General features: G+C 36.2%; 3 protein-coding genes across 3 annotated transcripts; all 3 read left to right on the top strand.

Annotated features, from left to right (window-relative positions):
- Nucleotides 1-213: 213 nt before the first annotated feature.
- Nucleotides 214-2136, top strand: LOC137946889 (transcription factor bHLH95-like). Its single transcript, XM_068793174.1, has 3 exons — nt 214-558; nt 1300-1743; nt 2041-2136. The coding sequence occupies exons 1-3, from the start codon at nt 214-216 to the stop codon at nt 2134-2136; spliced, it is 885 nt and encodes a 294-aa protein (XP_068649275.1).
- Nucleotides 2137-5363: 3227 nt separating this feature from the next.
- On the top strand, nt 5364-8711 carry LOC137946493 (uncharacterized). The gene is made up of 3 exons (XM_068792808.1): nt 5364-5900; nt 7614-7778; nt 8535-8711. The coding sequence occupies exons 1-3, from the start codon at nt 5601-5603 to the stop codon at nt 8631-8633; spliced, it is 564 nt and encodes a 187-aa protein (XP_068648909.1). The 5' UTR covers nt 5364-5600; the 3' UTR covers nt 8634-8711.
- A 1492-nt stretch (nt 8712-10203) lies between these two features.
- Nucleotides 10204-12573, top strand: LOC137946888 (putative pentatricopeptide repeat-containing protein At1g77010, mitochondrial). Its single transcript, XM_068793173.1, has one exon. The coding sequence runs from the start codon at nt 10204-10206 to the stop codon at nt 12571-12573; it is 2370 nt and encodes a 789-aa protein (XP_068649274.1).
- Nucleotides 12574-20612: the final 8039 nt, after the last annotated feature.

Below are 20612 nucleotides of genomic sequence, written 5' to 3'. Positions count from 1 at the left end.
GGGTGGGTCCCAAGTCCCACAAATATTTGTAGCACGCGCGTAGGTATCCATTTTTGTCTTGACGCCAATAACGGCATTGGCTTATGATTGTATTTTGGGTCTTTTCCCGCAGTCGAATCGTCTCCGCACCTAAATTTCGCCACCTTTTTAAACGTCTCCCCAAAGCCTTTTCTCTCTCTCTCTCGTCTCTCTATGCCACCGCCAGCCATCGCCATGTCTGAACAAGGAGGATTTCGGCATGGCTGCAACCCTCCCTGGGAGACGACCTCATGGGCTTTCTCTAATTCCGATAACTCCCCCGGCGGCATCGACAGCAAATCCGCTAAAAAAGTACCGCCAGAATCGAGGTCCGGCAGCCCCTTAGAGGCCGCCTCCATTGTTCCCAAGCGGGTGCGGAATGGGTTGGCCAAGAATGGGAAGGCCACAGAGTGGACTACTGAGAATAAAGGGAGTGAATCAGATCATGAGATACATATATGGACGGAAAGAGAGAGAAGGAAGAAGATGAGAAACATGTTCTCTAGCCTTCATGCCCTGCTCCCTCAGCTGCCGGCCAAGGTTAGTATATGATTACTATGATATCACATCGACGGAGAAATATATATATATATACACACACACACACAGACCTTTCTCTCCCTCAATTGTTTTTTCTTCTTCTGAAAAAAAATTTGATGAGTTTTCTTATGCTTTCTCATGAAAATGATGATGTTTAATTTGATTAATTTGTGCTTTCCACAATACATACAACTTTCGATCTTCAATCTAAACTTAAAAGGCTTTTCAAACACTATGGACTTTTTTTTATTCTTTCTCAACTTCTTCTTCTTCTTCTTCTTTCTTTACATTCTTTTGGGTAGAGGAGATAGATCTGTGTTCGCCTTATTTCTAACTAAAATACAGTGGCAGCGAAGCGTTCTTAACTTTAATTTTATTCATTTAGACAAGTACCATGCAGAGGGTCGTGTATGGATTCCTTTTACTCGATCAATGACCAATAGATTGCTTAATTTCTATATTTAGTTTTCTTCTAAGCGAAAACTGATTTATCTAAGCAACCATTTATACTTCTCGAGGTCTTGCATTTATTGTACATGGAGGTTTTGGAAGGGGATTATCTGGGTACCAATCGTAGTTGGCACTTGTAAATATTTTGAATTGATTCAAAATTGATTCTGTCAAAACTCGTCGTTTCATGAATACTGAATACTGTTATATAAAATAAAACCCAGTAATCCACTCTACATGGGTTCCAACTCAAGATATTCTGTCTCAGTTTTTGCTGGATAAATTTTGCAGGCTGACAAGTCGACCATTGTTGACGAAGCAGTTAACTACATCAAAACTCTTCAACATTCCCTTCAGAAACTGCAAAAACAAAGGCTCGAGATGATTCAAGGAGCAAGTATGGACTTCGAGCCAGCAATGGTGATGCCACAAACCGTCCCTTATGAGTCTAGGGAATCATATCTAGCTGATAAAGGATCTTCCAAGAACTGGGCCATGGTAAACTCAGCCCCCGCCATCTCCATTCCTCGCCTTCCCCTTTGCTTCCAGACGTGGTCTTCTCCTAACGTGATCTTGAGTGTAACTGGAGATGATGCACATATCAGCGTCTGTGCTTCCAGGAAACCAGGGCTTCTGGTCAACATCTTCTACATTCTGGAGAAGCATAGGCTGGAAGTGCTAACTGCTCACATCTCGTCCGACTATTTCAGAAGCATGTACATGATTCACGCTCATGTAAGTGCAATTGCTCTCTCATTAATTCTTCCCTCAAGTGGATTTACTAAGAAAAAATTGATGCACTATCTTGTTTCCTTAGATTTAATTACACAGGTAGGATAAGAGATATGGTTACCTGGTTCAGAGATTAAAATAGACTAATTGGACGAAGTTATCTGCTTCAAAGTGCAGTTATTTTTCAAATAATAAAGAGAGTGGTCATATTTTTCCCTAATCAACAAGAAATAAGTTTTTTTTTTTTTAATTAGCCCTTTAGATCAAATATACTCGAATTTGATCTTCAATTTTGAGCAGGCGAACGGAATTTCTGATCACTTGCCCCTGGCAGCATCAGTGGAAGAAATCTTCAAGCTAGCCGTTGGGGAGATCATTCTCTGGCTTTCTTCTTGAAGCAGTTGCATCAATCCTAACAGGTAGTGCTGAACCAAGAAAAGAAATGATTAGAATGAGCTAGCTCTCGTCTGTACAAGCTCCAGATATGAGAAAGACGAGTTTCATTACCATTTATAACAGGTTATAGCCGCCGTCTTTCAATGCTAGCTAGATGGAATATGAGTTCAATCTTCGAAGGGACTGTTCTACAGGTGATTATGAGAGTTATCCTTGAAACTGGGGTTTCCTTTCTGTCTTCAGATATGATTTTTGTAACGAGAAAATATAGGAGTATCAGTTACTGTTTCATTACATGTATATACAGTAATATGATGTTTTGGGAGTTCATAAGGGATCAACAAATAGTGAATGTGTTGGTAACTCTCCCCTCTCTTGTGGGCTAAGTTTCTAATCTCTATATATTGTGAAAGCTGACTGTTAATATATATTAGCATGTTACTTCTGGTAGTAGCATTGCTGCGGAAAGACTTGGAAGCCTTTTATGATGTATAAGGACTTAGGGCTGTGAAAAGCATGGAAATATGAATGCCTGTATGCTCTTGTTTAGGTGGGTGCACATAGCAGACCAAAAAATGGGCTAAATCTTTGTAGTGTAATACACTTTGAACCAATAGAGATGGCCGTGGGACAGTTTTTGTACTTGAAAATGCCTCCAGGCATATTACCCTGCAAATCCCATTTTAAAGAATAGTTCTATATGGATTAATGAATATAAATATCTATGGTTTATTAGTTGGGAAAAAGACTTCTTAAGTTAACTAGTTATTTTGAGATGGGTTTTAGACCCAACATAACATGATATCAAAATAGTTACACATAAGGGTGAGTATTAAGAATAAACCTACATAAATTAGTGAATACCAAGATCTTAAATTTATTAGTTGGAAAAAAAAGGACTTCCTATGTAGAAACTCACACTGGGGCGATGCTCCTCCACCCTAGATCTACAACATTGTCCGGCCAAAAAATAAGATGAAGGGTACGTTGAACGTTCGTGCAATTGGATATTGTAAGTGAGTGAGAAAGGAGCTGGGTAAGGAGCTGGGTAAGGCTTTAGGATTTAGGGTTCAGTATCAAACTAACAGAGAGCCAGAGAAGAGGGAAAGACCGTAGTGCCATAAAAAATAAAAAAAAAATTGTGGGGAGAGATTGTACACTACCTGTGCCAAAGATATACAGAATACCTGAATAGGACCCTCCATGAACCTGGAGTTCTATTGGAGAACCTTAAATACAAGATCCCCGTTGAAAATCATGTTGGGACGCCACATAGCGAATCCCCAAAGTCCTCCTCCATGCCCGTTACCGTTCCTACATATCAAGTGGATAATACCCATAGAAGTTATGTATGGATGAGCAAAGATTCTGTTTTTTTTTTTTTTTTTTTTTTTTTTTTTTTTTTTGCTTTTTAGACCTCAAAGAGAATGATTTCTATCCAAGGTATTTTTAGAACAGAAAAGAGATTTATATCACTCTTCCGACACTGGATATCATACAAGATTGCCCAAGAAACATCACAAGAAATCGGGGTGAACGTCTTTCTTCTCTGAATCCGTTCTGGGAGCTAAATCCTCATTCGAAGTCATGTAAGGATGCAGGGAGTCTTTCCTTTTCCTCTTCGTCCAAATAGTCGCACCACTTCGAACCATTAATCTGTGTTTCATCCCGTCTGCATTTATTCGAATCAGTGCTCTCTGGCCAAACAGAAGCAGTCAGCCAATATGTGCATTCCGGTGAGTTGTGTGCTACATGCTAAACGTTGACGAGACTTAGATTTGCTAAAGGAAAAAGGTAAATGTCTCCATTTCCATTCACAGACCAAACCGTGGGCTCTGCATTTCCGAGGGATACATATCTTTTTAGCAAAACTTGTCTGACAAGACACGAAACGGACCATGCTTATGTAAATCTTAACAAAATTGCCAAGTTCGTTATGTAATTTCATATGAAGAAGAGCACAGTGTAAAGCCCATGGCTTGATCATTTGTTAATGGTAGTGGCCACTGAAAATGAAAAAAACGAGAAAAAAAAATCTGGCAGAAATGATAGCAGATGGGATATGATGTTCAGCCGAATTTAAGCCTAGAAAGTAGAAACCGCAAATTGGAAACAAGAATCTGAAATGATGTGCACCTTGTTGGATTAAATTCTGATTTCCCTTCCTTTTCGGGGAATTAGGTTTCAAAAGTTTGCTTCCTCCAGCCGTCGTTGACGCAACAATCTGGAGAAGAGTCACTCGCTCTAACACGAGCTTTTTCTGACATCTCTCGTGGAGGCTCCGTAACAATCTGGAGCTTACCATCGGAGTCCGAATCTAATGATCAAAACAGGAAAGGAAAATTTTATTTCCACATAAATGGTTTTTTAGAGATTCTATTGAAGGAGACGGGGAAATTACAAACTGCAGCCCTGTTTAAAACATCCAAACTGAAAAACCTAAATAAAACACCACAAAGATTAAATTCCATCAACGTACCTTTATTTTCGTTGTCCTGATCGTCCAAATACTCCATCCAGTCAGTCTTCTTCTTCTGATGCTGATTAGATTCTTGCAGTATAGTTTCCTCACAATCAGGTGAAACCGACAATAGTGTATCGACGATTTGCCTCGACATGTTAAAATCCTGAACGAACTTCCGGACGTCCTTGGCCACAAATCCACGGAAGAAGACCTTGCGGACTGATTGCTTCTGGTTACAGATGACGCACGTCCATTTTTGGCTGCTCATCTTCTGCTGCTTCACCTGGAAAAAATCGAAAAATAAGACAGCGCGAGAAGTGAGATAGCGAGAAAGAATGTAGTAAACGCGAGAAAGATGGTTGACATTGCCTGTTCCTGGCGGCCTCCTTCCTCTCTTCAGAAGACAGATCTATACCAGGAGCGAGGAATTTTGGCAAGCCGTAAAACTTCAAATTCTGCTTCGAAATTTGGCGGCTGGCGCCAACGAAACGTCAGATTGTTCACGTCGGCTACTGTTAGGCCCATTTGAGAGGCTAATGGGCCACTTTGCTTCAGGGGATCCAGTTTTGCTTAAAATATCGCAGATTTATTATATATTTATTTATCGGATAAATGATATTTAATAAACCATAAAATATGAACAACTAGATTTTATATTTCCAAATGAGATTTTATGATTAAAATCAAATGGGCAGTTAAAGTTTGAGGAAGATGCCTGCATCGTTCCTTTTTTTCATTTTAAAGTAAAACAGGGTAATCGGGTCAAAACCAAACTGCCCCCTCTTAGCTTCGAAGCTGAAATGATTCGATTACTTCCTATTATCGCCAAGGTGCCGGAGCAATGGAACGCTATTTATAATTATTCTTATTCCTCCTCTTCTTTTCAAACGAGAATGGTCCCGCTCCCGCCTTTTTAAAATGAGTTCATAGGGTGCAGTGCAAAACCCTAGAAGTTAAAGTTGGAAGACGAAGTTTTCCCAACTCTTGGCTGTAATCTCCAATGGCGTTGGACGATCATATCGAGCGTATTCTGTGGACGGAAACGGAAATCGCAGCCCGAGTCTCCGACCTCGCCGCGCAAATATCCGACGACTTTAAACTAACTACTTCTCCTCTCGTTCTTATCGGAGTTGCCACAGGCGCCTTCCTTTTCTTTGCGGACATTGTTCGGAAGATCAAGTTATCTCTAACACTTGATTTTATCCGAGTTGAATCTTACGGTTCTGGCACAGAATCCAGTGGTGCTCCGAGGATTATTTGGGACATAAAGACTGATGTCAAAGGAAAGCATGTTATTCTGGTATAGTGTCGTGCTCTTTTATTTATTTTAAGTCTAGATGGAGCGCTGGAAGTCTGTAAGTGCTTTAGTTCTGAATTTCATTTACAATAAATGACATCATTCTGGTGGAAATGCCTCTAACTTTTCTATCTCTAATTAATTATCAACTAGAATAGGCAGCGCGTGACTTGCTCAGTACATTTGTGAGGTGGTTCTAGTATTTTTAATTGCCTTAATCCTCATCTTGCATCTATTGGAAGACGAATACCCTAGTTTGATCCAAGTATTTTGTCACTGTTTTACTGGGTTTATCAGAGACTTAAGAGGACGTGATGATCTCTATGTATGTGTTGCTGACGGAAGGATATTAGAACATGTGGCTATGTTTTCGAGAAAGAAAGTGTGGCTGGTGTGTCTAGACGGCATGACCTTTTACAGACGTTAACCTTGTCAGCTTGCAAACTGTTTCTCGTCTCATCAACATGAGGCAGAGCATCAAGTTTTACATAATAGAAATGGATTGCAGAAACTTTTTAATTTTTAAAAGTAAACACTTTTCAAGTTAAGCCCCTTTTGATTTGTTGTTTGTGAAGGCTAACCGTGCATAGGGTGAATGTGGACCACTTTCAACTTGGTATTTGGGCTTTTTGATGTAAGCCATGAAGGCTTTAAGGTTGAATCATGTCGTACTTGCTTGTGTTGGAGGATGTGCTTACCCAATAGTATGTGCACAATTTCTAGAGTATATGATGAGCTTCTTCTTCCTTTGAAACTGCCTACTACTGCCTTCACACTTTATAAGAAACAACGTTTGTCTGTAATAAAAGGATTTTTTGTCTGTAATAAAAGGATTTTTTGTCAATATCATATAGGTCTATTTTTTTACAGTAGTTTAATTAAGAAGGTAAAGACCCTTTATGTGGTGTCGAAGAATTTAGTCAACAGAGAGAGCTTAAATAGTAAACTGTTTCTGATGCTGACTTCTAGTAGCAAGTAATTTAGGGATGACCTACATGTAGTATAAAAGGATTCATTAGTTAATTGCATTTATAAGATTGACATTGATGCACAAAACTTTCTTCAACTCAGTCTGCTAACAAATTTATTTACATTCTTATCCTAATATTCCCTGCATGGAATCTCTTCCCTGTTTCTTTTCAGCACTCCATGAAGTGTGTGCATATATGTGTTTTATATGGTGAAAAGTTTGTTTCTTTGCATATTCATGTAGTTGTATGTTTTGGTCTGATATGAGAAGGATGCTTTATGGGTGGATAATCTCTTTTGGTCATATATGAGAAAGATGGTTAGTGGGTGGATAATCTCATATCATTTTTTGGCTTGGAATCATGTGAGGTCTTTAGTTGGGAAAAGACCTCTTAACTTCAGCTGTTTATTTTGGAAGGAAATAATGCAACTTCATAGTAGTCTTTGAGTGAATCTAGCTCCGTCTATTTATATTTTATGGTTCATCTGTGCATGTTCCTTGTCTTGGGTTGAGTTGTCTATTTAGATTTAGAAACGGCAGAGATCGGTTGTAAGTGCATGGTTAATTCACTTCGGTTATTGCTTTTGGAAGATCCTGATCTTATTAGCTGGGACTTCAAATTTTGACTTATTATCTTGGAGGAAGCAACCAACCTCATCAGTTTCAGTTACCTTTTCTAGTTGTACATGGAAGATTGTGGCTGTGCAAGTTAATTTCAAAATATGACAAAGCATTTCCTTTGGTAGGTGGAAGACATTGTGGACACAGGAAATACTTTATCTTGTCTAGTTTCACACTTGGAATCAAAAGGAGCTATTTCAGTTTCTGTTTGTGCTTTCCTAGACAAGCCTTCACGGAGGAAGGTCCATTTTGAACTTGTGGGAGATGGGAAGCTTTATAGAGGCTTTGAGGTAATGTACTTGGGGACTACAAAACTTTTTATTTTGATTATTTCATGTGTTTTTTTTTTGGCAGTAATTTCATGTAGCTTAGTAGTGAGGTGGTAAGCATTGAAATTACACAATGTAGTTTGTGAAAGCAAAGAACTGCTGCATCCAGGCTGGAGACCTACTTCTTCAGAGATTAGTTTCATCCATCACTGGTTGCTACTGTGTTTAAGTTCTGACATAAACATACTTGCGTAGAAAGAAATATGGGGAAAAAAAAAAAACGGATAAATTTTTGTTACTTAAAGCATCCCTGCAATAGTTCCTCATAAAATAAAAATGAGATGAGACCTCAAGCCCTGTGTCATGCAGTTATTTTAAGGACTTCAATGACTGTTTTATCTCCTCATCCCAGAAAACCATTAGCAGCCATTGTGCTTAATGGAAGTTACAATTTAGAAAGAGCCGAACTCTATTACCTTACTGTCACAGTGTTAACATTACCATCTTGAAAAGAGTTAAGCAGAGCGAGAAAGGTTATATGTTATTATCAAATGAAAAAATTGACAAGCAACCTGAATCTCCTTCACAGCGTGGTTCCTTTCCATGAACCTCATGGTGTAGATGCTTTGCTTTTTCGAAATAATAAAAGAATAACTGTAAGACAGACTTATTAATATCATCTTTATTTGCTATGAAATACAATCTGAAGTATGCACTTGGGATTATTATTTCTGTATTCTATATGAAGTTAATATGATTTCACCACTTCTTATGCAGTGTCCCGATTATTTCGTGGTTGGTTATGGCATGGACTTTGCTGAACTGTACAGGAACTTGCCCTTTGTGGGGGTGTTGAAGCCTGAACACTATAGTTGATTCGGTGTGCTGCAATGGTACCTCATTTCTACCCATTTTTTAAAACAAATTATATTATGAGAAAAACTGAGATTGCAATGGGCAGGCAGCAACGCCAAATATATATATATATATATTATTTTAACGCCAAATGCTGTATTAAAATATATTATTATTTTATTTTTATTTTCTTTTTAAATCATTGTTATTGTACAGTTTATAATTTAACAAACTCATTAGTTTAAAAGTTAAAAAAATTGAATTCAAAAGTTGTCACTATATGATTATTTTGAATTTTATTTAATTTTATAATAATTTTATATACATTAGAATAAAAATATTTAGATATAATAAGACAAGTATATCCTTGTTTAGCAGCATATTAATAACTACTTTTAAATTTTAGTATTCAAATTAACAAGATGTTAGTTGCTAAACTTATACAAAAATCACGGGCAACTCATACTAGTTAAATTATTGAATGCTCCTTTATATAATTACCAAAATACTCTTAACACAAACTTGAGATAAAATATTATTTTAGTATAATAACTTACTTTTAAAATTAATTACTAATAATATGATTATTTATGCATAAGAACTAAAAATACCTATTGTACTAAGATAATACTAATTGACAGCGGTTAGCTAATACACTTAAAAGATCGATCTGTTAGGTAAGGAAAGTTAAATCACTTACAAGAGTGGACGGAACTATTTTGACCTGCTCATTCTTGATTGTTTTTCACAGGATTCGAACTAGGGATATAGCATGCCCAATACTAATACCATGATAACGGTTAGTTAATACACTTAAAAGACTGAATTATTTTGATACTCACTTCGCCCATTTTTTATTGCCTCTTACGGGATTTGAACGCGGGACATGGTGTGCCTAATACTAATAATTTGGATATCGGTGGATTTGAATTACATCTTCTAAAAAATAGAAAGCTCTTCCCATTTTGAACTTGAAGATATTTAAAATTTAAAAATATAAAATTTAAAAACTAAATTAAAATATGGAACCAAGGCAATGGGGGATCTTACCATACCTTCTCACTTCAGTAATTAGTGGTGGGAAAACAAGTGGTCCAAACCTTAAACCCTAACGGACAAATTCGAGTGAAAACTGTTTAGAAGTGAGTTGAAGTGAGTTGAAGTGAGTTGAAGTATATTGTCAGGAACTCGACTCATTGTCATAGTCTTTTTTAGGCCAACTCAAACATTGACCTAGGTTTTTCAAAATCGGGGTCAGATCAGCTAAGTTAGATTGAGCCAAATCCAATTCAAATCTGAAACTGAACTCAGGAGTGAGTTAAGGAAGACTTGCCCAAACCCTCTTACCGGACCCACCCCCTTAACAAACCGAGTCAACTCTATCAAATTGTGGGTCAACTCACCGGGTCCCGTGAACCATATCAGCGAGTCAGCTACATTAACTTTATAGCGCTATTTATCTCCAATTGGCAGTGTAGACCCTCTCACTCTGTCAACTCCCTCAGATTCATCAGACTGGTCTTTGAAAGGAGCAACTAAATTAACTACCTCCAGGCGAATAATAGCTGACGAGTTCTCTCATGTGCCTCGGATGCGATTGAGATGGTCGATCGGGCTCCAGGTTCAGATTATCAAGTACCCCTTTCGGACCTCTACAAATCCTCAATTTCTTGCAGCATGTTCGTATCTGACTACCAACGATATCGTTCCGTCGTATGGACAGAAACATCATCCCTTTTGCGACAAGTTTCAAAATCCCAGTTTGGACATTGCCGCCCTAAACTGTACCATAGTAAGATTATCAAGAAGCGGAGATTTGGTCTCTGCATGCCAGGCATTCAATGAAATGCCCCTGAGAGATGTCATTTCCTGGAATTCCCTTATGTCCGCATATTTATACAATGAGCATCCTGAGAGTGCTCTTCGCATCTTTCCAGAGATGCAGAGTCTTGGATTCAAGCCCACGCCAACATCATTTTCTATTGCTATATCTTCTTGTGCTACGCTGTCTGCTTTAGATCAAGGCAAGCAGATCCATGGACTTTCTATAAAAGCTTCCTATTCTTCTAATGTGTTTGTAGGCACTGGTTTGATAACTATGTATTCTAAATGTCATGTATCTGAATGCCTTCCCAGAGTTTTCAATGAAATAAATGCCCCTAATGTGGCATCCTGGAATGCTTTGATATCGGGCTTTGTGAGAAACAACCAGATTGATGAGGCTCATCAGGTTTTTAATCGGATGCCGAGCCAGAATGTCATCTCTTGGACTGCTCTTATGGATGGGTACATCGAAGTAGGGAAAGTCGAGGCTGCCTTTGAGTTGTTTAGTGCCATGCCAGCGAAGAATCCTGTGTCATGGACAGTAATGTTAAATGGGCTTGTTAGTGCAGGAAATTTTGAAAAAGTGATTGAACTTTTCACTGAAATGCAAAGGGATGGAGTTCAGGCTACCGGAGAGAGTCTAGCAAGTGTCCTTAATGCTTGTTCAAGTACGAAGAGTGTGAAAAAAGGCAAAAAAGTTCACGCTCATGTGATAAAAGTTGGTTATGATATTAAGGAAGTTGTTGAGGCCTCCTTAGTGTCTATGTATGTCTGTTGCTTGAAAATTGATGAAGCAAAGTTAGAATTCGATAAAATGAATGTTAAGTATATGAAGTCATGGAATTTCCTGATATGTGGTTATATCTATAATAACCAGGTTGACAAGGCTAGGAGCTTCTTTGATCAGATGGGCATAGAAGACCCAGTAGTTTTGAGTTCAATAATTAGCGGGTATTTGAGTGACAATAGGATTGACGAAGCTGCTGAAATGATCTCAAAAGTGCCTGAACCAACTCTGGAAACTGTAACTACATTAATGTCAGCTTTTATTGAAAATGGAAGGCTTGATGAAGCAGAAAAGTTATTCTATAGGATGCCTGAAAGAGATGTGGTGGCTTACACTGCATTGCTTTCAGGTTATGTGAAGGAAGGCTTGTTCAGCAATGCTTGGAAGCTCTTTAAGGAGATGCCTGAGCACAATGTTGTATCTTATAATGTTATGGTTGCTGGGTTGATCCACTGGGGTAAGGTCATGGAAGCGTATGAGTTGTTCTGTAAGTCTCATGAGCAGGATGAGATATCTTGGAGGCATATGATAAAGGGTTATGTCCAGAGTGGATTTCATGTTGAGGCGTTTTCTTTGTACCATCAAATGATACTGTCTGGTATATTACCTAGTGAATCGATGATAGCCACCCTTCTCACTGCATGTACCAGCCTGTCCCTCCTGAGCTGTGGAGAGCAAATTCATGTGGCTGCGATCAAGTATGGTGTTGAATTATGCTTGGTGGTAGCAAATTCACTAATAAACATGTATGGAAAATGCGGAGGTGTAAGAAAAGTTAAATCGATCTTCGAAAACATGCCCGAGCATGATTTGGTAACATGGAATGCCTTGATTTATGTGTATGCAGTTAATGGCCTCAGTATGGAGGTGATGCAGTTGTTTGAGAAAATGAGGTCAATGGGGGTTAAACCTGACCGTGTTACATTTCTTGGTATCTTGTCTGCTTGTTCCCATAATGGCCTAATTCATGAAGCTTGGGGGTATTTCAATTCTATGAGAAGTGATTATGGCATGGTTCCAGAGATGGCACATTATTCATGCATTGTTGATCTTCTGTGTAAAATGGGCTTTATTGAACATGCAGAAAAATTAGTTGATTCAATGCTGTTTGAACCTGATTGTGTTATTTGGACTTCTCTTCTTACTGGATGCCAATTCAATATTAATATTGAGATCGCAGAACGAGCAGCTACCAAGTTACTTCAGTTGAATCCTGAGGATCCTTTACCATACTTGCACCTGGGTAGGATGTATCAGTTAACAGGTCGATTAGATGAATTGGAGAATTTGAGAAGTAAACTGAATAGAGCTAGGTCAAGTAAAACACCTGGATGCAGCTGGTTGACATGAACGAGGGAAATGTTTCCTGCTTTTTGGGCCACAGATCATGTTTGTTTATGCTTATGTACAGATTCCAGACTCACCTGAAAATGGTTTCTTGTCAGTTTTATTTTAGCCTTATCTCAAGTCCCAACTATGTCAATGTCAGCATATGTCCTCCTCCACTTTGCTCCATCTTTTATGACTTCAATTTTTTTTCTCACCAGTTCCAGAAATAAAAGAGACTCTTTCATTCCACAAGAACGGGTTGGTGGTGGATTATTTCAAGGAGAAATCAGAAAAGATTCTTATGCAGGCGTAAGAAGATTATCATAGAATGGCTCCTTTGAAGCCTAATAATGAAATATCTACATTATTTTACTCCAAAAAATCTATATAATTTTGGAGACTGTTATGAATCAATTAAGGTGATTGCCATTAGCAGAGTGGTTTGGTCATGTTTTATGAGGCTTGTGTTTCTTGTTCCGTTCATCTGTGAAATGAAAAGAATTTCATGATATCCATCAAGTTAATCCAAGATTAGCAGGAAATGGTTATACACAACAAAGATTTGGAAGGTAAAGTTTCCGTATACAAATTTGTGAAATTAAAATGAGGGTTTTTCTTGATTATGAAGCAACATGACGTGACCTGAGATTTTTCTTGACACCAATCATGTCTTACCTGTTTAAATTTTACTATCATCAACTGCATGTGATTTCTAGAGCATTGTTTTTGTCGTCACAGGAAAAAAATAATGGAAAAATTATGTTGTTCTTCACCAATTTTCCTATGGAAATTGTCACAGCTCTGCTTCTTGTTGCCAGGTAACATCACTTTGCAACAAGCCCCTCTTAATCATCAATGATATAGTTACCTTCTTTTAAAGGTGGTATTCAGATCTTTGATGCTATCAAGCTAAATGTGTGAGAAGGGTGTTGAAGAATAGGTTTGGAAAATGTTAAAAAACACCCACGTGTGTAAGGGTGACATGACTAGTAAATAAAGAAATTTTTTATAGAGATAACATAGAATGATAATTATGCAAACTGGTGTATGTCCTTTTTAAGTGTTTTTCCTTTTGAAGTATATAGTCCTTTATTGTAGTAATTATAAACACTTTCACATAACTATAAATATAGCCTCAAGGTATGAGGTAGAGCATTCAAACCCTTTCTTCCTGCCTCAAATTCATCCTTAAAACTTTTTTTTTTTCCTCTTCTCTCTTCTTTGGTTTCTTTTCTCATATCTTCCAAGAGCTAAAGTTCCTCTCTTATCTCTTTTCCTTAAGATCTCTTATGTTTATGTATTGGTTATAGATATTAACATGGTATCAGAGCGGGCAAATATCTGAGATGGAAAAGGAGAAGAAGATGGAGAAGATAGGGAGGAAGAACAAGACGAAGAAAAATAAAAAGAAATAAGAGTTTCTCGTTTTTCTTTTAGTCTTCTTTCCTGGTTCTTATTTTGTGTTAGATATTTCACTCTCTTACTATATGTTTAATATATCAAATTATATACCATTGGAAACATCTTTGAGTCTAGTTTCCAACTCAAAAAAAATCATTGAAGTCAGATTTGTATCAAAAGAGAAATTGACATGTGAAGCAGCAGAGGTCAAATAGCAAAAACATTTTGTGTAGTAATAGAAAACCTCAAATTTCTAAATGTTTTGTATCAATATAACTGAGAATTTATATTGAGAATTATATCTCAAAAGAAAGCTATGTGATTCTGTTTTCTATACTAATAAATTGTTTGTCAATCTGATCTTTCTAGAGAGAAATATCTGCATGGGAAGAATCAAAGGTCATGTTACTATCATATTGGATGCGAAAAATTCGAATTTAAGCTGATATTTTTCTTCACTTTTTGAATTGTTAATGTTGGTTAAGGTTCCTATTTGTTTTCAAAATCTAGTCAAGATTTTACTAATTTGAGTATCTTTCCTTCATTATAAATTTTCTTTCTTTGATCTCACATCACATTAATTTCCTTAGAGACGTTTTTCCCCACATGAGTTTAGTTTTATTTTTTGACAAAGTCCGGAAATTTTGAATTAGAGAGTCTTCTTTGCTCATTCTAAATTCCAAAAATTAGTATCCTAAACTTTCCATATTCCAGAAATTATTAAAAAGTAATTGCCTTATATGAGAAGTCTATTTTTAGGAAGTTTCCATATTATGTTCTATCTTAAAACTTTCTTATTGGATTTTTTAAGTTTCCTTAATCATCATGTTTATAGATGAATTATTTTATTACCTCTCTCTTGTGTAAAACTTGGTTACATTGTATCTATCTATTGGTCTTCAAGTGTTTCCTTCTTACTTGGAAGTATGAAGAACTACATTGTGAGCCTCCTTCGTTTTGAAGTATGAAAGTTGTTATTTTTTTATTCACACCTTTAATTCTTCAATTTGTTTTTTTTAAAATCACTTCAGAGCAATACCTATAGACCCATGACCTAAAAAGTATAGGAGTTGGCCCAACATCCAATTTGAATCAAGTCTTTTTATTCTTCATCCAAGAAGTGTTTTTTGTTTGAGCTACTCTTAGAAAGTGAATAGTCTCTTTATTATACCCTAAAGTTGGGTAATTTTTTTGCCTTTGAAATTGAGAGGAGTGTGTTTCAGAATGACCGTTTTAACAAGTGTATGGAATTTTGTCATATGGCTAGGAGTGATTTTAGAGTATGAGAGAGAAAAGGAAAAGATAAGTAGAAATTGGTTTAAAAACTCATAGCTATGAGTCCTGAAAATCAATGCTCTGATACAATGTTGATTTTCATGACTCCATAGATTTAGTCATGGACTTATGTCCTAACCCTTCCCCTTAAAAGATTAATGAAATTATAATATTATAATTATGCCCTTGGAACTTAATATAATTACATCAATGTCATCTCTTATGAGATGACTGTTTATGTACCATCCTGACATCACTATGAGGGCCTATGGGCCTTCCCTTTGACATGTAGGCTTTGAGCCCATCTTTCACATCTCTTGGATGTGTGAGCATTCCTTGATCGTGTGGACTTGGGTCCATCTTCCAACACTCCCCCTCAAACTAGGGGTGAGAAAACATCATGAACGCCCAACTTGTTGTAAATAGTGTGTAGGATATTTTTATATAAAATAGCAGTCCACCATATCTTCCAACAATGTTGCAATCAAGTTTTATGTGGCTAGAATATCCAAGTAAAGGGCAAACAAGATGAATACTACAAGTAAATGCCAACAAGAGGAAGATGAATCATATCCAAGTAAGGGTGACATGGCTAGTAAATACGAAAAAAACTTTCATAGAAATGTCATTGAATTGTAATTATGAAAGTTAGTGTGTGTTTTCTTATGTCTTTTTTTTTTCTTTTGAAACATGTAACCTTAAAGACATTGTAGTCATTGTAAACACCTTCACACAACTATAAATACAACCTCAAGGCATAGGGTAGAGCATTCAAACCCCTTTTTCTTGCCTCATGTTTGTCCTTACACCTTTCTCTTTTTTCCTCTTCTCTCTCCTTTGGTTTCTTCTCTCCTCTCTTCCAAGAGATAGGGTTCTTTTCTTCTTTTCTTACTTTAATATCTCTTGTGTTTATGTGTTTGCCCTGGAAATATCAATAGAAATGTCTTACCCATGACTCTTACAACAAGAAATCTCATAGAGCCAAATTATTATAGTAGAGTTTAAGACGAGTCTCATAGAAGAAAGTTTCATAGAAGAGTTTTAATAAATATGTTTTAGCTATGTTAGTCTTCTATTTATGTTCGGTTGTTTAATTGTGTTATAAATTATCTTTTAGTATTTGACTTTGGGGGTAATGGATAGTTTAATTATAATCTGATTCTACTTATTTTTTCTATTATAAATATAGACTTATTATATTCAATTAAGAACAAGTGAGTGAATTATTTCCCTTTTCCTAAAATTCAACAAAAGCTTACATGCGTTTTCATTATAACGTTTTATGTTACATTCATAGAAAACATTGCGAACTTGCATCCTTGTTGGCAATTGTTTTGGTCTAACTTTCATGAGCCCAAGGTTTATGACCTTGAATTCCAATTTCTTTGTTGATCTTCTAAGTTCTTCATGTGATAGACAACTTTACAAAGGAATGTGCAAGATCAACATGTACTTGTCATCTCTTGGACGGTTGTGGGGCCATGGTGCTCCTTCGAGATTGGCTTGGCAAAAGGCGTGGGGCATCATTGTTAAGGGTTGTTGTCCAATTAACAACTCGAATTGTCTGTGACATTCAACTTTTTGAAGATTATCTAAGAATTGGACAACTTTGACCAATTTTTTTGGTTGGTATAACAAAGTGCCACAAAGTACTCTTCGATAATTGCATCAATTATCCTTTTCTATCTAAACCTACTAGGGCATAGAGTCATGACTTGTGATTGCATAACATGCTTCCTTGCTAGTAATGTAGATATCCTCATGGCATTGCCTTCTTTTGAATTGCAGTTAACTCTACATTTAGGGTTATAATTGATAAACGGACATAATGGAATAAGTTATTCCATAAAAAATTTCCACTGCTATTACCTTAATTTATATCCATTTTGTCAATTATTTTTTAAAGCATTTTGATTTTGTTTATTTACCTTGTTATAAATGGATAGATTAATGGAAAAAAGTATAAAATAATAAAAATTTATAAAATTATTAAGGAAAACATCACATTTATAATCTCTAAAGACATTAAAAAATCATATAACAACATATCAAGGTAGCTCAATTGCAAGAGTACAATGATACAGATGGATTAATTATTGCCTTTTTAATTACCAATTTACCTTTTTAGTTAAAATAAAATACCTCACAAGCCTTTACAATGATACAGATGGATTTGTGACAGTCATGGAGATCGTCTTGTGTTTGGTGCAAATGGGATTGGATCCCTGTCAAAGACAAATCACAGGCCTGTGATTTCGAGGAATGCCCTTTTTTTTTTATTTCGAGCAACCCTGCTCTCTACGCAGCAAATCCTGTAAGCGAATCAGTTCGTTCGTATTCAGCTGAATGAGAACCACCTCAATAGAATATCTGATAGTGTTTGATTTCCTACAATCAGATATTTAATACTTTCTCTCTTAGTTCACTTGGTTTTCCTTTAAATAATACCGTTTGTTCGTACTAAACATGTTCTTGTAGTTTTATTTTTCTAGGAAGCAGCAATAAGGGACGAAGGAATCTCGCGTCTGAAGATAAAAAAAAGCGACTTGTGTTATTAAAAAGAGAGAAACGGCTATTTAATCACATTGCTTCCGATGATTATTATTTTGGTTCGGCTTTCTTATCTGCCAAGTTCTGGTCATCTGTGCTGGCGGGCGTTCAACTGATTCTTTTCTTCTGTTATTCTTCTCCATTTCTGCCTGCACATTTGTCACGTTCCTCTGTTCCTCTAAAAAATCGCATTATTAGTGCCGAGTCCAAAGTTATCTTCTTGATTGTCAAACGAGCAGCGTTCTCGTTTTGATGAATATCACCTCTCCGTTACCTGCAAGTCCAGTTATCTCCCACGCAGTAAAACCCGTTTCGCCGAAGATCGCTTACTTCATTATTTTTATAAGGTTCCTAAGTTGATATCAGTCAGCGCAAACTTGTAGAAGCTCACATCTTATTGTGAAATTGTTGATTTCTCTCTTTCTTTCTTCATATTAAGGTCAAACTTTTTCAATGGTTGATTTCTCTCTCTTTCTTCATATACTGCAGAACCATGGTAGATTGGGAATTGAAAATCAGAAAGTCATTCAGAAGCTTGTTGAAGAGAACAAAGGGACCTGAGGTTGAGAGAGCAGCTGACAACAATTGCAACAACGTAGTTTTTGCTTGAAACCAATATGGGCTGCTACTTTATTTATCTTCTTGGACTGATCTTCTCTTTCGTCTCCTGTTATTGATCTCTCATAATACCTACGGGAAGGGCCTTTAATGTTCTTTGAAACTAATATTGGCTGCTACGTTTATTTATCTTCTTTCACTAATCCTCTTTTTTGGCTCATGTTATTTACTCTGTCATTATACCAGTGGAGGAGCATCTTGTTTTTGCTTAAAAAATCAATTCCATTGCGAGGATAGGGACAAGACAGGGATGGGGGTTGCAGGGTGGGATCGGGCATAAAAAATCAAACCTATCACTAGTGAAGATGTGATCGTAAGGCGGTGTTACAGAGAAAGGAAAAGGTTGCATGTTGACTTGTCTTACTCGTCCTGATGAAATTTTCAGAGTTGTCACTCGTTTACTTGCCTCAGACTAGCATTTGATCGCCAAAAGAATTGTACTCAGCTTTTGCTCATTTAAACCCATTAATGGCTCCTTCAAACTACGGCTTAGTTATGATCAAAATCAAAGGATTCTCCACTAATATCAAAGGCTCTTATATCTAACAAGAAAGGTCTCCCCCCCTGCGACCCTGGCCTTTCCCAATCGAATTTTATAGACGACAGGTTTCCTTTCTAATCACTGTTACTTTGACTGCACTATGATTTGAATACTATATGAAAGCTGCTGAACACAGAGACACGGTTTCGCGGAAAGCCATTTTTCTATTCCAGTAATTCTACTCTCCGCGGAGCGTATCCTGTGAACGAATCACTTCTCTTCTTCGTATGCACGTGAATGAAATCCTCCACATTAAAATATCAGATTTTATTTGATTTGCTGCCATTCCGTCCGCGAGACCTACCCATGCTTCATGCAGTTCTACCAACCAAAGTGCAAGCAATCAGATACTTCATATCTTCCTTGAAATAATTCCATTTGTCCATTTCTACCCGTGTAATCTTTGATTCTTTCTGTCGAAACCAGTGCACTGAAAATCGTCCCACCCACGTGAATCAGAAGAAAAAATGGAGTTATTTAATTATAGGGAGTGGAACTTCAAGACTCTGTACTTAATTAAATCGATAGAAGAGGTTTAAGACATTGGTTTTGATTAAAATCTTCTATGATTCGGCATTCATTTGTCTGATTTCAGAAGATTGTCACTTGTCTCAGGATGGCGGAAATCTGCGTTTTATCTCGTCGAAGATCATCAATAAATAGCAATGGTAGAGATATCTTCGGCATCTCATGACGCATTTGCATGCCGTCACTATTTTTTCTTTGAGATAATTTCAATTATTTAATTGAACACCTTTCTTCTAGTTTTATTTTCATAGGAAGCCGCAAGAAGGGACGAAGGAATCTCGCGTGTGAAGATAAAAAACAGCGACTTGTGTTTCAATTGAGAGAAGCGGCTATTTAATCACATCGCTTCGGATGATTATTGTTTAAATAGTCATCTGCGCCGGCGGCCGTTTTACTCGTTCTTTAAAACATAATTAGAAAAACGGAAAATGCTTAACTTTGACCGGTCAATTATACGTGTGGACAAGTAAGCTTGCCATATCATCATGCCACATCAACTTTCGGTGAGTCAAATGATACGACATCACCTGGATGCCACGTTATTAAATGACACAAAAACCAATATAACATGAATATAACATTTTATCATCGAATTAAAATATTAAAAAATTTAAAAAATTATTCAAAAAATTTATTTTAGAGTTTAAAAATAAAATTTTATCGATAACTTTATATTACCTTATATTTAAAATAATAAATTATTAAAAAATTATATTAATTAATTAAAAATATTAATCTTACCTCATTGACACCATTTATTATTGATTAAAAATATCTATTAATTAAAAAATATAAAAATTTTATAGTAGAGTTTTAAATTTAATTAAATAAATATACTAATTAATTAAAAAATCTTACTCTTACCTATTTGACACCTTTTATTATTGATTTAAATTATTTATTAATTAAAAAAATATTTTAGAGTTTCAAAAATCAAATTTATCAGTACATTTTTATTACCTTATATTTAAAATAATTAAAAATATCATAAGCATACTAATTAGTTAAAACATCTTACTCTAACCAATTTAAAACCTTTTATTATATTTTTAAAATATTTATAAATTAAAATTTTTATTCAAAAAAATATTTTAGAGTTTAAAAATATAATTTATCGGTACACTTTTTAATACCTTACATTTAAAAT

Source organism: Aristolochia californica, unplaced genomic scaffold (assembly GCF_029961685.1).
Source record: "Aristolochia californica isolate CCGP_79_NKW_82.1479 unplaced genomic scaffold, dmAriCali1.0.hap1 SCAF_12, whole genome shotgun sequence".
Lineage (NCBI taxonomy): Eukaryota > Viridiplantae > Streptophyta > Magnoliopsida > Piperales > Aristolochiaceae > Aristolochia > Aristolochia californica.
This window is presented reverse-complemented; position numbering and strand designations above follow the sequence as displayed.

Excerpts from the sequence above, each read along its gene's own strand:
- LOC137946889 (XM_068793174.1), top strand. The coding sequence starts at position 214 with ATGTCTGAACAAGGAGGATTTCGGCATGGCTGCAACCCTCCCTGGGAG. Across the intron at positions 559-1,299 it reads TCCCTCAGCTGCCGGCCAAG|GCTGACAAGTCGACCATTGT; the intron begins GTTAGTATATGA and ends TAAATTTTGCAG. Across the intron at positions 1,744-2,040 it reads TGTACATGATTCACGCTCAT|GCGAACGGAATTTCTGATCA; the intron begins GTAAGTGCAATT and ends AATTTTGAGCAG.
- LOC137946493 (XM_068792808.1), top strand. The coding sequence starts at position 5,601 with ATGGCGTTGGACGATCATATCGAGCGTATTCTGTGGACGGAAACGGAA. Across the intron at positions 5,901-7,613 it reads AAGGAAAGCATGTTATTCTG|GTGGAAGACATTGTGGACAC; the intron begins GTATAGTGTCGT and ends TTCCTTTGGTAG. Across the intron at positions 7,779-8,534 it reads AGCTTTATAGAGGCTTTGAG|TGTCCCGATTATTTCGTGGT; the intron begins GTAATGTACTTG and ends CTTCTTATGCAG.
- LOC137946888 (XM_068793173.1), top strand. The coding sequence starts at position 10,204 with ATGCGATTGAGATGGTCGATCGGGCTCCAGGTTCAGATTATCAAGTAC.